Source organism: Periophthalmus magnuspinnatus, chromosome 8 (genome assembly GCF_009829125.3).
Source record: "Periophthalmus magnuspinnatus isolate fPerMag1 chromosome 8, fPerMag1.2.pri, whole genome shotgun sequence".
Classification (NCBI taxonomy): Eukaryota; Metazoa; Chordata; class Actinopteri; order Gobiiformes; family Gobiidae; genus Periophthalmus; species Periophthalmus magnuspinnatus.
In genome coordinates this window covers 29344081-29360674 of record NC_047133.1, presented here as the reverse complement: position 1 = coordinate 29360674, position 16594 = coordinate 29344081, and the positions used below count along the sequence as shown (strand labels likewise).

At 39.3% G+C, this 16594-nt stretch overlaps 2 protein-coding genes across 4 annotated transcripts; both read left to right on the top strand.

Moving 5' to 3' along the window:
- The first annotated feature begins 269 nt into the window (after positions 1 to 269).
- LOC117374820 (prostaglandin E2 receptor EP1 subtype-like) lies at positions 270 to 4536 on the top strand. The gene is made up of 3 exons (XM_033971007.2): positions 270 to 436; positions 2371 to 3275; positions 4086 to 4536. The coding sequence occupies exons 1-3, from the start codon at positions 427 to 429 to the stop codon at positions 4359 to 4361; spliced, it is 1191 nt and encodes a 396-aa protein (XP_033826898.1). The 5' UTR covers positions 270 to 426; the 3' UTR covers positions 4362 to 4536.
- A 3023-nt stretch (positions 4537 to 7559) lies between these two features.
- ilf3b (interleukin enhancer binding factor 3b) lies at positions 7560 to 16594 on the top strand. Of its 3 annotated transcripts, none has more exons than XM_033970436.2 (17): positions 7560 to 7644; positions 8698 to 8783; positions 9209 to 9420; positions 9504 to 9678; positions 9767 to 9914; positions 11231 to 11322; positions 12255 to 12350; positions 12526 to 12637; positions 12728 to 12825; positions 12951 to 13062; positions 13132 to 13257; positions 13322 to 13527; positions 13662 to 13826; positions 13914 to 14180; positions 14252 to 14363; positions 14457 to 14504; positions 16197 to 16594. In XM_033970436.2, exons 2-17 carry the CDS (start codon positions 8775 to 8777, stop codon positions 16577 to 16579), a joined length of 2361 nt encoding a protein of 786 aa, XP_033826327.1. In that variant the 5' UTR covers positions 7560 to 7644; positions 8698 to 8774; the 3' UTR covers positions 16580 to 16594. The 3 variants fall into 3 exon arrangements, with proteins under 3 accessions (XP_033826327.1, XP_055079522.1, XP_033826328.1); XM_055223547.1 differs by having other exon boundaries at positions 7561 to 7644; positions 13899 to 14180; XM_033970437.2 differs by lacking the exon at positions 16197 to 16594 and adding an exon at positions 14899 to 15798 and having other exon boundaries at positions 7561 to 7644; positions 13899 to 14180.

The following is a 16594-nucleotide window of genomic DNA, read 5'->3' as shown; positions in this document are numbered from 1 at the left end:
ATAGATTACTCTCCTGTGCACGATGCAATATCATTTTATAGCTTGATTAACCTATTTAAGTTCACGAACAGGACTTACCAGGGTGGAGTCAGAAGTAAAATGGTTTGATTTGAAATATTCATTTTAGCTAGAGTCACATATCTGATTGCAGCTTGCCTGGGGAGCGTCTGATGAAGGGAAGTAAGGAAGCGTCAACCACAGAGCCTCCTAGAGGTCATGTAATGTCAATGCAGTCCAGAGTATAAAAGCCGAAGGCGGAAAGTAGAGGAGGGCAAATTTGTGCAATGTGCGGCAGCGGGAAGACGCGCAACCAACGGAGATTACCAAAGATTTACCCAAGAAGAGCAAGTGCCCCCCGGACTATTTACAGCAAAATGCAAGTGGGAATGGCTAACATTGCAATACAACTGGAATATTTTTCTCCCCATGTGTCAAGGTAAGTTACAACTATCTTTATTATTTATGTCAGCAGTGTTGTCCTGTTGATGTGTAGTAACCCTGTTGGCATGTTCTTTTATATTTTTCTTATCTTTCTTATCGTTCTTTCCTGCTTACGTGTATCTTTATAATAAATACAACCTTTAAAAATATGAACTACTAACATAATTTTCTTATTTCACATTATAGGACAACAGATTAAAGCTGGGGTACCTGATTTTCAAAGCGTGAAAAATTAAGTAGCCTGTCTATTTAAATCTAACTAGTCCCAAGCTTTTTCAGACTCTTTGAAACATCACTATTCAAATGCCAGAATTATCTGGGCACTGGCACAGCTTTAGAACAGCATTTTCAGACAGAAAAGTGATGCAGGGTGAACCACCCTTGAACAGGCCATCAACTCAACCCCAGAGCTTCATATAGCGACTCACATGGCTCATTTGCAATAAATACATTTAATAATTACATTTCTAATTAGATTAAGACACTGTCTACCTGTCTGATTTTTGACACAATGTTCTACCGTTATAATACACTTTCTGGAGGAGAAAAAATAGATTTGACTCATTTATGAGAAAAAAATTATGTATTTCAACTTAGTAACTCATATTCTTAAATGGGTTTTAATAGGTTTATTTATTTTATTTATTTATTTATATATTTATTTGACAGGGACAATGCAATCTGACATAGTTACAACATGAACATTGCAGCTGATGTGATGCATATAGAGTTTATAGCAAGAGCTAATTCTCAACTCCCGTCCCTGATTGGGCTTCTCCACAATTCACTTTTAGACTAGGTTCATCGGGGGTCTACTATACACTGTGCATTATAGCTGTCCATTTAAATTGTATATTAAACATATTTGCTGAATCAATCTAGTTTATTGTGGAACCCAGCCAGTAGCAATAAAGATAAACAATGTGATCTCTATTGCACTTGACATTACCACACTGCAACCTTATTTAGCTGATGTTTTCTTTGTGCTTCATATAAATAGATTCATTACATAGGCCTATGTATTAGATAAGATACACAAGACACAGCTGCTTTTTGTCCTGAGCTCATTCAAGACATGTAAAAAAGGAATGCAAATTGCACTGACAATAGTCAATGTCAAGACTTGTTCAGACTATATGGCATGTGGGCTTTTTTCTGTTTGTACTCTCTTTCTTCTTGTTATTCAACTCAAAACTGCTTATTATTTTTATGAGGCAACCAAGCACTTTAGGTCAGCATACTGTATGTAATGACCTCTTTAAACAAATGAGAAGACTAAATGCTTACTTTGTGGATCCCTAGATTATTTACTGCAGTCTCATACATTTCTTAGGAGGCACTATTATCATATTTTGTGGAGTAAATATTTGTTTGTAAAAGTTAGTCTTAGAATGGCTGATCAAGAAGAAGAAAAATAAATCCCTCCAAAGGTGAAACATTTGCTATGATTGTTGTCTAATCAGACAGAATGTGAAAGTCTTAAATCCAGCTTTTATATGCATTTTTTGAAAATAAGCCCATGTAAATATTCAGCACAGTGTAATTTATGTTAAGCTAATGCTAAAAAAGAAGAATTGTTTGAAAAATACACCACAAAAATTGTGCCACTGAAAATGATTCAGCTCTTTTTGGCAGATATCTATACATTATGGTCAATATTCTAATTTACGGTTAGGATTTAGGGTGCAAATTATAAAACATTTTTGTATACAGGCATGGGTGATATGTCAAAAAAAGATGCATGTACACACCTAAAGTATCTATAATGTCTTTCGTCTCTTCTTCTGAGTATTCAAACATCATGAATATTCAGAGTGATTAGTCTGACCTATCTGTTAGATGCAAACTTGCACACTTAAGTCCCCTCTTGGAGCAGGATTTCGAGCTAATCAATGACTAATTCCTAATCCACTCTCCCATCTCTTCTAGCGATATCTTTGGTGGAGTTTCCAGATGAACCCCAAAGCCCAGCAGTGATGTTGACCATGCAGCACCCCAACTCCTCAGGCTCTCCAGCCACCTCCACATCATCTTTCCTGGCCAACTTCACCACCATTCTTCAGGAACCGGAGGTGGAGGCCGTAGTGAGGAACAGGACACTTCCACAGAGCCGCCCCATTGTGGCGGGTCTTAGCATGACTCTGGGCATCCTTTTTAACGTCGTGGCTCTGATCATCCTAGCTAAGGCCTACAACCGCTTTCGACGACGTTCCAAGGCCACCTTCTTACTATTTGCTAGTTCTTTGGTTGCGACGGATCTGGCGGGACATGTTATCAATGGAGCGCTAGTGATGAGGAGATACTCTGACGGTACTACAACAGATATAACAAATGACACAGACGCTTCTTGCTTGTTTCTAGGAGGCTGCATGGTATTTTTTGGACTATGCCCACTTTTTATGGGTTGTGCCATGGCTGCTGAACGGTGCTTGGGTGTGACCAAACCGTTGTTACACGCACAGTTAGTGACAACAGCACGGACAAAGATAGCATTATCACTGATCTGGTTGGTGGCATTATGTGTGGCCCTCCTACCCCTCTTCAACCTAGGGACCTATACCTACCAGTATCCCGGAACATGGTGCTTCATAAGGGTTTCAGAAGGCACAGAAGCGCAGGACCTTGCATTTGTGATCCTTTTTTCTGGACTGGCGTTGAGTTCGTTGGCTTCAGCTTTTGTTTGTAACACAATCAGTGGAATTGCGTTGGTGAGAGCAAAGCTAAAAAAGCCCACCTGTTCCAAAAGTCACTCTACAAGGTCCAATGACACAGAGATGGTGGTGCAGCTTGTGGGCATCATGGTCACATCCTGTATCTGCTGGAGCCCTCTGCTGGTAAGTGAAAGAAATTAATAAGTAGGATTTTACCACCAAATATAGGAAATTTAGCTTTGATGGTCTGAACATGGATTATTAACATTCTTCACATGCCACTTTGCCAAAAAAAAAAGGAATGTTTTTGTAAAAGATTTTTTTTTTGTTTTTTTGTCTACATTATACATGGAACATGGAACAATGTACTATATTTCAAGTATAATTAATATCAAATAACACTGGATTACAATTATATTATTTCTTTTAGTGTGGAAATATGCTAAAATGTGCATAAAAGTCTTAAATGTTAAGGATCTGGTATTACATAAAAAGCAAATAGAAAATATAAGACGCAATAGTGCAGAAAGATCAATTTATAATTTTTTATCAGGGAGATTTTAATAAAGAGTTTTTTTTTTGTTGCTTCATAGTTTGATGTTATGTTTTTATTTTTTTAATATAGACAATATACTATATTTACTTAATATGCAAAGGATGAGGATATGCAAAATTTCATAATTTTGCATATCCTCATACCAGCAACTGCAATATTTAACATATTTCCTGTCTTTATTTGAAATAAATAATGTTGTGGATTTAAAGAAGATGTAAAATAACATTACACAAGGATATATACATATATTAAAATTGTCTCCACTTTTATGTTTTCACGATTTTTCATGTACCGTAGTTACATCATTTCACAACATTATCGTACATTTTTCATTTTAGCCAAACAAAAAACTTTATTCAATCTGACACATTTGACACATGACTCCCGTCCACTCTTGTGGCCCATGTATGATTAATCTACTCTTGCGCCCCCTGCAGGTCTTTGGGCTCATGTCCGCTCTACGCTCCTACAGCGGGTCCCTGGACAGTGACAGGGCCACATACAGAAGGCTGATGATCACGGGGGTCCGGATGGCAGCCTGTAACCAGATCCTGGACCCCTGGGTGTACATACTGCTCCGACGGGCCATCCTCCGTAGAATTTACCAGATCACCAAACGCCAGGCCAGTCTGAAGGGAAGCATCTTTCGTTCGGCCCGGTGGGAAGCCAGCTCCTTCCACATAACAGAGAAAAATGTCAGTAACAAGCTATAATGGACTATGAGCAAGCAAAGTGATGTTTTTATAAATGTAGCACTGAAAAGTAACAGCATGACACTTGTAGAAATAGTAAAGTAAAGCCCATTTAAATTATTGTTAAATGTTTTGTGTTAAATCAGTCTGAGATATTAAGCATCCCATTTTTTAAGATCCTCTAGTGCACACACACACACACCCCTACACCCCCCCCCCACACCCACACACACACACACACCCCTACACCCCCCCCCCACACCCACACACACACACACACACACACATATATATATATATATACACACACACACACACATACACCCCCCCACACATATATATAATATATACATATATATATATATATATATATATATATATATATATATATATATATATATATATATATATATATATATATATATATATATATATATATATGTATGTATGTGGGGGGGTGTGTGGGGGGGTGTATGTGGTGTATGGGGTGTGTGTGTGGGGGTGTGTGTACATTACATTACATTACATTAGAGATTTGGCTTGTAACATGTATCTGTGCAGACCCTCAGTTGTCCAGGTCTGATCCATAGCAAACAACGAAGTTAAATCTGTCAACTGGACAAATCTTGTAGATTTGTCCAGTTGACAGATTTAAAGCAAAGCAAGGCTCATTGTGCAAATTGTTTTCCAAATGCATTAATTAAATTTATATTGAATTTATATTAATTTAAAATTTTCAGTTAAATAAACACAACAGAAAAACTTTGAACAAGGTTTACCCTTAGCTATTTTAATATAATTGGTCACATTCAGCGGGCTGGATTAATAAGACCAAAGGGCCGTGTGTGGCCCCCGGGCCATAGTTTGCCCATGTGTGCTCTAGTAGTAGCAGGTGGTCATTACTAATTTCATGAGGTGGGCTAAAACTTTTCTCATACAGGTAATTTGTTTACAAATTACTGCATCAACAAGTGGGGGAAATTCATAAGGTACAGTACAGTGATGTGTGCCAAAGAAGGTTGAAATCTAACCCTAATTCAGTTAAAAAATAATTGACATTGTCCAGGGGAATACTGTTAATCATTATACAATTGGTCATTTTCAAATAGGGATAGTTACTGTAGTAAGTTAGACTACTTATTTGCCTTACCACATGATTTTGGTTTATTTGTTGCACATATGGCCAAGTACAAACACTATTGTAAAATACATTCAAAGCAAATATTTGGCTCTTAAATGCTTAAAAAGGCTGTTACTTACTTATTAATATTGGGTTGGTGTCTGTACATTTAGATTATGTTTGGTTGAAACCAAAACATTTCAAAGTACATGTTTATTTTTATTTTACCTCAGCTGTGCTACGATCAGCTTATATGTGAATTGTACATAGTGTGGATTGTGCGCATGTTGTTCTGAAGAGCATGTGTGCAGGAGCCTATTTTCCGGAGTGTCTGAGAATTAAGTGAAGTAAATGTTTCAAAAGTTAACTGAATGTAAAATTTATTCAAAATAAACATACAATTTATAATACATGGTAACTTGGTGTTTTATTTTTACTATACCACCTTAACAAACGAAATGTTTGTATGTCAATGAAATAGGTCTACTTTAGTGGCTTGCAGTAAAAATGGACAAGAAGAGAAATTCAGGAGTCTAATAAAAAAAAAAAGAAAAACTGATAGAGAGGGCTGGTTCAACTATATGGAGTAGTTTAGAGACTGGCTGAGATAGTGGAGCAACAGACACTCAACAGGATGGATGCTATACTGAACAACACAGACGATCCCCTGAATTCAGGTTTTGAACAACGGAGAACAGAAAGTGGACGGCTGACATCAGTGAGCTGCAGGACAGAACGTCACAAGAACTCCAATAAGGAGGCTTATGGCAGAGGAAGATATGAAGAGACATATAATCTGAATTTCCTCTTGGGGATACATAAAACGTTTTGTCTGTTTGTTTACTAGAAGAGCACTGGCTATGGGAAGGATATAAAGTGAAATGTGAATGTGTGACCATAGTGACATGCAGTGGTGGAAAGGTTTTGACCCAGAAGTATGTTTTAATTTAAGTAAACATAATCTAGGCTTTTAAGCCTTAAACATGGATAAACCATACATTTAACAGGCTGTTTAATTGGGGCAGTAGATCCATCGAGATGTTGCTTTGCATGGAATGTTCCAGTATGTTGTATCTGTTCAATTGCTGGTATTTCTTCTGCAAAAGATACCATCAAAAAATGTATTAATACTGTGAGCAGGGTCTGACCTGTATTCTCTGTGTGGCCAATTTCAATCAAAGCAATAAAGCAAGCAGATGGCAGGCCACCAGAAAAGTTATATATTGCACCCTGTGTTGTATTGTTCACTACTGGATTTAGGGCATGTGAGCATTCACTCATCAGTTGCACATAAAATAGTAAAACACAGTTAGGCTATTATATAAGATATACGATATAAAATATTTAACTCGTACTCGTACTCGTAACTGATAAAACGTGACCTGCAGAATGCTTTTGTTGTGCGGTTTTGTGTTATTAGAAGATAGACTGTGCCACGTGACGATTTGGTCCAATGAACAGATTTCTTATTGACGTCGAAGATATAGTTGCCAGGTTCGCGGTTTTCCTGCATAGTTGCCAGGTTCGCGGTTTCCGAGAACCGTGGCTCCGATGGTTGCTGCCGCAAAATTTGTGACGCTAATTGAGGAATTTCCCCACAACTTTGATGGATTTGCCCGTGTCAAATGCTGTCCGCGGTAGCCTTTGAAGGCGCGCATCTGTAGTGAGCGCGTACATAGATACGATAAAACGACAACGCACGTGTTTAGCCGCCCGCTCAACTCAACACACACAGATCTATGCACATGCTTTAGTTAATATTTCTTTGATTTGTAGGGTTTTTTTTTTTTTTGTATTTATCTATTAATAAACACATCTCAGTTCTTCCTTTTAATGGGTTCAAAAGAATAACTGGTAATAATAAAAAAATGAATGGCAATAATATATGGCAATATCTGGTTTATGTATAATGAAACAAGAAGAGATTATAAGAGAAGCAGGAGAGAGATTATTAGTCCTATGCTTTTATTACAAACTGTAATAAAAAAAAAATTATATATAATTTACTCTGATTTTTTTTTTAAAATGGGCTATTTTTCATATTTTAAGAGCACATTGGGCTAGTTTTTTTCATGGATCTGGCAACAGTAGTCGAGGGCGTGGTTAATTCTCTGGACTATTGCTGCAGACGCCACCACCAGGAGCTAATGTGCAGCAACGTCCGTCCATTTCAACGACACCACGGTAAGCTCAGTTGGGGAGATATCAATCAACAAATTTGGTGGACTGTCCCAGGGACCCAATGAAAGCCACCAGTACCGTTAGTGTCATTTGCTAGTTTTATTCATGTGTCTTTATGTACGTAAGCTAACGTGCTAGCAAACGGCTAACGCACATTCAGTGCTGAATGTGGTCTTTATTTAGAGACCGCTTTGTTGCCTGCTTGGCCATTTGTTGTTATAATAGGATGGACATGATATAATCAATATTTCCCCTTATACCTACGTACAATCTGTTTCCTTGTACTTTCATGTCTTTGTGAGTGCAAAGGCAATTCAGGCATTGTGCTTGGATTTATGGGGGTTGGTTGGCAGCTGCGGTCGTCGCCATTTGGACCGAGTTAAAATGGCGTCTCCTTTTAATTCCTTTGATGTAGGTTTGGTGATGTTTTTTTTTATTTATTTTTATCCAAAATATAGAGTGGGACTTTCACGTACCAACGATTGGTCAACGTGTTGGTATTGTTTGGTGGATCTCTTACACAACAAGTGTGCTCACTTCTCAGTCATTGTGAATATATTTAATTATATTTGTGTGCACCTATAAATTAAGATTATTTGATTTCTTATGGTAATTTGTTTTGTTTCCAGTGAATACGTTGTTAAAATTGGCGTGGTTGATCAATTATTACTTTCTATTTATGTTATTTCTTTCATGCAAATCATGTTTACGAAACGATTGCAAAATATTTTTTCTCTTCTCTGGATTTTCTAAATAACATTTAATATTCAACGAATCAACAACAGTATCTGGAGTTTTCTCTTTTGTGGGGTATGGCCTTGAACTACAACTGTTCATATGGAAATACCCTTTGCCTTCAGCTTGAGGCAAGAAGTCCTTTGCCAACTATCTGGCTGTTGTTACAGCTGGCCTCTGCTGTTTCAAAATGAAGATGGATAGTGGAGTCAATTTTACCTTTTAACTTTTAAATATTAACCATTTCTAACCTGTTAAATAGTAGTTGTATTGTTTTTCTTGTGTAGCATTTCTAATGAAATTGTGGTTCATCCCATCTAGAAACGGATTGTAACATTATCCACTACCCAAAGGAACTCTTTTTCTAACAGTGCCATCAGCTGCTTCAAGGACTCCAGATGAGAATGGTAACTGATAAATTAACCCTTAAAGATGCATTGTCTTTCGTATGGCATGCAATGTTTTTGACATGTTTCAGAATTCTACCAAAAAAAAGTTAGAACTTGTCAGGTGAAACACCTGTGAGCATGTTTAAGGCTCAGCGGCGCTAATACTTAAGTTAAGTCTGTTGGAAGTTTAGCTACACACAGTCGCTGAGCATTAGCTCTTGGTCCAGTTGTATACAATGACAAGCTATGATACAAGCTACCTATGCAAGTACACATGAAATGACAATATTTTCAATAGAAAGTTGGATACATTTCTGCAGGCCTTCTGTCTTGGAAGAAAATATTAGTTTAGGCAAAATTATCAAAAAAGTAAGCTTGTAAAGGCATACTTTAATTTTTACCACATGAAAACGCATTTGATGTTTGCTCTATGTTCTCCTCAGCCTCCCCCAATGCGTCATCGCTCCATGAGAGTCTTCATGAATGATGACCGCCATGTGATGGCTAAACACTCAGCCATTTACCCCACACAGGAAGAACTGGAGGGTGTCCAGAACATGATCTCTCACACAGAAAGGGCCCTCAAAGCTGTGTCTGACTGGCTGGACAAAGAGGAGAAGGGATGCTCTGATGGAGCTGACCCTGAGAAGGAAAGGTATATGCACCCCATTGCTGCGTAATGCAGAGGACATCTACTTTTTCATATGAATCACAATCAATTGTGATGTGTGTTTACAGTGACCACAAAGAACTGGTGTCACGCTCTCTGCGAGGTGTCATGCGGGTGGGGTTGGTAGCCAAAGGGCTACTCCTTAAGGGAGACCTAGACCTTGAGCTAGTGCTGCTCTGTAAAGACAAACCTACCATATCCTTGCTTAAGAAAGTTGCTGACAATCTAGTTACTCAATTGAAGGTATAACTTCTCAATTATGTGATCAAATTTGTTCAGTTCTTATGCTGGTAAACTTTCACCCTATAACTCTGGCTTTTTGTCTTTGTAGCTGATTACAGAAGACAAATATGTGGTGAGCCCTCAGATCCGTGAGGCCAGTATTGTGATTAAAAACACCAAGGAGGTGCCCCTGACCCTCACCATTCACCTGACGTCTCCGGTGGTGCGTGAGGAGATGGAGCGAGCGGCTGCAGGAGGTAAACCCATACAGCAGGGCGTCTGTGTTTAGAGCCAGCCACCAGGCTAGACAGCTATTGTTTATTGGGCCTTCAATGGAGCTAGAGCACAAGGCACTAATGTAAGGAAAACTGTGCTATATTTTATAGCTCACTAGACCCTCTCATAGTTCCATGTAATGTAATTGTACATTTTTGATGGCCCAATATACAGTACAGGGCAGGTAGATTACTGACTGAAGACTTTTGGACAACTGTCATATCCCTAAATGAACAAGATTAAGAACTATTGAAGGCTTACTGAGAATTTAACAAAACACAGAAGAGACCACTTTGCTTGCATGTGTTTTATTATTGATGATGAATGGTTTGCATTGCAGCAAAAATGAAAAGCCACCCTGATTTGCCCTTTTCAACCCAGCAATGGTCTATTGACTACAGAGGAAATGCTTAGGTTACAGATAACAACAAGACTGATCTGAATGTACTTGAAAATCCACCAATGGGCTCAAGTGAAAGGGTTATGTGCTAAACTATGTTAGGCTAACCACAGAGTTGGTTTGCAGCTCTTGTTGAACCTTGATCTTATCTGTATCATTGAGCAGACACCCATTTTGGGACTTAAGCATCAGTTTTGCTGCAGTGTGGACCTGTTTAATTACCCACTTTTATGCATCTGATAACTTCTGACTATGGTTCAAATTCTGATTCTCTCTGTCAAGCCTTCTAGTTTGTCAATTTTAGGGACGCTGGACCTTTGACCAACTGGCCGCTCTCTGTCTCGGAAGGGGCAAAGTGCAGCACTCCCATATGGGGGAAGGGGAGGGCAGACCTTCTACTGGCCTTCTTTGTAGCTAACATCACAGCTCATTACAGTACCCGTTGTGGAGTGCCTCACTACTGTCCTGAAGGAATACACTTGTTAAGATAATAAGCTCCCGTTTTAATTTCAAGTTGTTAGTTTTGGGCATTCATGTACATTCAAAATGGTGTTTCTTGTCCACAATGCATAATATATGGAATATCACCCCCCTTAAATAACTCATGGTTGATGGATAGCTTTAGGCCTTTGGAGTGTCTGACCTAAACATTCAGTCTGAGCTCATGACCCTTTGAGAGCCATCCTCATTGAAACGCAGCTTTAGAAGATCACGGCCAATCTCACAGGGTTGTGCCTAATCGTTTTAAGATCAAACCTGTGGGAGGTTAATTCCGCTGCTGTCCAACAGAGGGCCCCCTCCCCTTTCCCCTATTCTGCTGCCTGTGACCCCCTGGCCGTCTGACAGAACTCCCCTTGGTCAAACTGTACCTTGTCTTCTTATTCCACCTGCCAATAGAAACGCTTTCAGTCAACGATCCTCCGGATGTTCTGGACAGGCACAAATGCCTGGCTGCCTTGGCTTCTCTTCGCCACGCTAAGTGGTTCCAGGTTTGGATCTTGTCTTTATTTGTCTCTCTAAAACAGAAGTAGTTTTCAGTTTGGTTTTATGCTGTTTTTTTTTTTATTTGAGCATTTCATGTGTTTCTTCATTTTATCTTTAGAAATGTTCCTGCAGTAATACTCAAAGTTTTTTTCTTATTAAACCTTTGTCGTTACACTGTTGTAGAGTTGCATTTATCACAGTGCTACCACAGTGCCATTTGAAAAATCCAATTTACCGGTAATGCTTTTAGGCTAGTACCACTATTCAATATTCTGGTGCAATATTTCTTCACTTTCAGTTTTGGTGTGGTTGAGCTGTGTTTTGTTCACATTTAAACAGACTAATAGCCTAGCACACAATCTGCCTTTGTGTATTGAAAGACTGATAATTGTCCATAGTATTGTGGCCTTTGTCATTTTTGGCTTTTCACTGTAACAATCTGCTTCATCTCTACAGCTTTTCATAGGCAACTTTTTCCTGCTCTTTCAGCTCTGTGTTTGTGTGTGCCACTACATTAACGGGAATATTGCACCTTGAAACATGTGATTCAGTTGTCAGTGCCAGTTTTTTGTTTTGTTTTTTAAACGTTGTTTAATGTTTACACTTAGTTGTGTAATATTTTGATACAATGACACATTTTGAAGGCATCTTTTCCCAAACTACATTTTGTCTTAAACGTCTATAATGAATTGTTTTGACTAAAACTTGTGTCACGACTCAAAAAACTTGTTTTCTCTTTAATAACATTTCTTATCTATACATACTATTTAAAAAGATTCCTTTTGTACATTTCATACTGACTAAGCTAATCTGTAGTCTGTGTGGCTTCATATTTTAATTTAATCACTTGCAATGTAGGCTTCACAGAGGAAATTCTTAGCAGTGTTTGACTATGTCTGTGTGTCCTCCCTTTGCCCCTCCCCACATTTGTCCTTAGGCCCGGGCCAATGGGTTGCGCTCGTGTGTCATTGTCATTCGTATTCTGAGGGACCTTTGTGCCCGCGTGCCCACATGGGCTCCCCTGCGTGGATGGGTAAGTTAGGCTTGTTAGGAAGTCTCTTGTTGCCAATCACCACACACCGTGATCTGTTATCTACTATTGTGGCTCAGTACTTTTGCTCCATTTCACATGACCAAACTGTAGATAAATGGGAGCCCACTATTAATATCAGCCTATATCTCGTCATCATGCTCTCCCTCCTTCACAGCCACTGGAGTTGATCTGTGAGAAAGCCATTGGCACAGGGAATCGGCCGATGGGAGCGGGAGAAGCGCTACGCAGAGTTCTGGAGTGTCTCGCCTCAGGAATCCTTATGGCAGGTAGGCATGAACCATGAAGCATTATTTTTATTTGAACTCTTAACCTTCAGAAATTGGATTTTTAGAATGTGTATGTTGTTCTCTCTGTAGATGGTGCTGGAATCTCTGATCCGTGTGAGAAGGAGCCAACTGATGCAATTGGGCACTTGGACTGTCAGCAGAGAGAGGACATCACACAGAGCGCTCAAGTGAGTAAGCCCCTTAGATGGTTGATAAGTGTAGCAATGTATTTTCTTGATAAATTTTTCACAGTATATAACTAAGATTGTCTTAGATCAATACTGTTAAAACTTAAAACATTTTTCATTTACAGCATGCCTTAAGGTTGTCCGCTTTTGGACAGCTGCACAAAGTTCTTGGGATGGACCCTCTTCCCTCCAAAATGCCTAAGAAACCAAGAACGGAGACTCCCATAGATTACACAGGTAACATAATTGCTTAAATTTTGGTCATTTTTTTCCAACCAGTAGTAATATGTTATATGTGCATTACAGTTCAAATCCCACCCAGCCACATTGATACCCACCAATACACCCCTCCAATGAAAAGGCCTATAGAGGAAGAAGATGGTACTGATGACAAGAGTCCTAATAAGAAGAAGAAAAAGCTCCAAAAGAAATGTATGAAGTTCACTTTATTATTAATCTTTTCCTCTAAATCTAAATGTTTTGATTTCTGCATCAGCTCCAGAGGAGAAGACTGAGCCCCCACAGACTATGAATGCTCTGATGAGGCTGAACCAGCTGAAGCCAGGCCTGCTCTACAAACTAGTGTCTCAGACCGGACCTGTGCATGTCCCAGTATTCACTATGGCTGTGGAAGTGGAAGGCAAGACTTTTGAGGCTTCTGGTCCATCCAAACGCACTGCCAAACTCCATGTAGCCGTTAAGGTATCTTGTGTACATGTATACACTCTATGCTTGTATACCATGACAATAGTGGCATTACAATTGAATGAATATTACAAAATCAGCTGTACATATATATCCATTACCAGCTGGGTTAAATCTCTCCTTCTGTGCAGGTGCTACAAGACATGGGTCTACCTACAGGTGTGGAACTGAAGACGGCTGAACCTGTGAAATCTGAAGAAAATGAAGTAACAGTGGAAGATTTGAAGCCCATAGAACACTCAATAGACACCTCTGACACAGGAGCAGCCCACGCAGAGATAAATGATGCTGCAGAGGTTCAGTTTCACTCTGCTAAAAGGATTCCAGTATTTTATGATGATTTATTCATATTTATTATCAACTTTCAGACTGCTCGCCAACAGGGACCGATCTTGACCAAGCATGGGAAGAATCCAGTGATGGAGCTGAACGAGAAGCGTCGTGGCCTGAAGTATGAGCTGATCTCTGAGACTGGAGGCAGCCATGACAAGCGCTTTGTCATGGAGGTGGAGATTGACGGACAGAAGTTCCAGGGAACAGGCTCCAACAAGAAAGTGGCTAAGGCCTATGCCGCCCTGGCTGCTCTGGAGCAGCTTTTCCCTGAGGGTTCTTATCCTGACGCTGCTAAAAAGAAGAAAGGACCACCCATGGTGAGATTGGTTCTGTCTGACTTTTTAGGAGGTTATAGGCAGGCGTACATTAGATTTCTGTTTGTGTTTAGCACTCAGGCTTTGGCATGATGGGAGCAGGAGACAGTGCCACGCCCCGGGGAAGAGGAAGGGGTCGTGGAAGAGGACGAGGATACAACAATGGAGGAGGTTATGGGCAAGGAGGTAAATTTGGACCAGAAAAAATTATACAATTGTAATGTTATCGTATTATTCAAAAGGGATGTCTTGGTGCCTAATATTCTTTTCCTTTTTTAGGTGGGTTTGGAACCTACGGTTATGGTAACAACTCTACCTCCGGATACAGTAAGTTTTTTTTTCATTCTTTTATCTGTAATGTACCAATTGTGAATATATAATGTACATACTGCTATACATGTTTAGCAACAATATGGTTACAGAGAAACAATTGCATCTTGACGCCACAGTAGCACAGAGGGAACTTCTTCAGTCATTTTATATTTCTCTGCTTCTCTGCTGAGCCACAGGTCTCTTTTCTACTTTTTGAGAACCACTTCACAGCCTGTTCTGACGCCTGACCTACCTGAGTGTGACAGCAGCAGAGAAATCTAAAAAAAAAACAAACCCTCTCAATTACACATCTAATCTGACCCTCTGCCAATATGTGGCACAAAATACATCCAGCTCCCACAAAGCTAATGGTGATATTTTCCCTTCTCTGCCCTGTCTCACTCTTTAGGTGACTTTGTCTCAGACTGTGATGGGTTCCACGAGTTTGCAAAATAGAGCTTCCACTCTTAGACATTTTCAAAGAAATTTCACCAGAAAAAATTTATGTCCTGACAACGCCATCCTTCAAGTTCTTACACCTGGAACAGTGACCATCTGCCCTTCCACCCCACCTTTCATGTACTTGGACACCACCAGAGGAAGTGCATGTTCTGTCTGTGGACTCTTAAAACTACAGGGCTCATCTTATGTCCTTGTTGGACCAGAACAGGACATTTTAATGGATTGCCTGGATGAGATGAAGGTCTATGGGATATGATCCATTGGCCACAATCTCTGCACTCAACTGTGTCCGTTTTCCATTCTGTTCAAGTCTTTTATTTGATTTTTAAAATGTTCTCTTGCATTCAAAGCAACTGCTCTTTTTATATGAGATCAGAAAAAATAGCTGTTTACACCAGAAATCAAATGAGTGTTGCCTTTCAAAGTATGGATTTTTTATTTTGCTGTTCTATAGTTTAAGTTATTTTTGTTTCCTATAACAAAGCTCCGTGTTTAGCATTACTGGCTGTACCAATACAGATGCATGCTGAGACCCATATATGCCACGTGCCAATCTAAACATTCATTTGGAAACAAACTTTGTTATAGAATACTGAAGCTGGCTTTTAAAGCAGAATTGTATGATGACATTTTGTGGCAACTAAGGTAATGTTAAACTCACTATAGATTAATTAAATACAATGTAAATGCTAATGACTTAATATTTGGGTGTTTTTTAAAACTAAGTACATGTGGGGCACTCTTGAGAATACAGACTCCTGAAAATTACAGGGATGGCTTCACTCAATTAAAAGTGGTTATATGTATGTTTTTTTATGTAATAAAGGCCACTGTTACTATTTCCTACTCCTACTAGTAACTGTATTTTTTAACAACTTTGAATTTACTATAAATTGTTTATGAACCAAAAAGTTTTTTAATTTACACGGAATCTAAAGGCTTTCAAAATGTAGAACATGTTTAATAAAGGACCAAATATATTGAGTGCATTTTGATTTATACAATAAGCTTAGGAGTTGTTATCCATTACTATTTACTGATATACAATTATACAAAATAAAAATTGAAGGACATTACATGTAGTACTCTGAAGAACAGCAGAGTCTGCCATTGTTGACAGTGGCTGAATTTTGTCATCAATATAATATGTACGTTTCAAATATGAATATGTCCTAAATTTAATGTGAATAGATTTGCCTTTATAAGAAGTGTTGCACTTTTTAAGTGGTCTGTGTGTCTTCTTAGATTACTATAACAATGGTGGGACTAATGGAGGAAACGCCTCTGTGAGCAGTCCCTCAGGTGGACCTCCTCCCAGCTCCTCCCCTGCATCAGCCCAGAGCTCCTACAGCTCCTACTACGCCAATGAGGGAAGCTACACTGCGCCTGCTGTTAACAAGACACAACAGAAGAAGAAGCCTCCCATGCACAAGGGAGGCAAGGCTCTTTATCAGGGGTCCAACAGCAGTAGTGGCTCCTCAGCAGGATACCAGTCTCCCACTCCCTCAGGACAGGCATCCTATAACCAGTATAACCAGGGCTATGGGCAGGGAAGAAGACCTTCAACCAGAGCCAAGGAGGCCACAGGGGGGGTACTCATACAGCCACTGCTTATCCAAGTCAGGTGACTGGAGGGACGCCAA

Excerpts from the sequence above, each read along its gene's own strand:
- ilf3b (XM_055223547.1), top strand. Across the intron at positions 9,915-11,230 it reads GGAGCGAGCGGCTGCAGGAG|AAACGCTTTCAGTCAACGAT; the intron begins GTAAACCCATAC and ends ACCTGCCAATAG. Across the intron at positions 12,351-12,525 it reads GGGCTCCCCTGCGTGGATGG|CCACTGGAGTTGATCTGTGA; the intron begins GTAAGTTAGGCT and ends CCTCCTTCACAG.
- LOC117374820 (XM_033971007.2), top strand. Across the intron at positions 3,276-4,085 it reads TCTGCTGGAGCCCTCTGCTG|GTCTTTGGGCTCATGTCCGC; the intron begins GTAAGTGAAAGA and ends CGCCCCCTGCAG.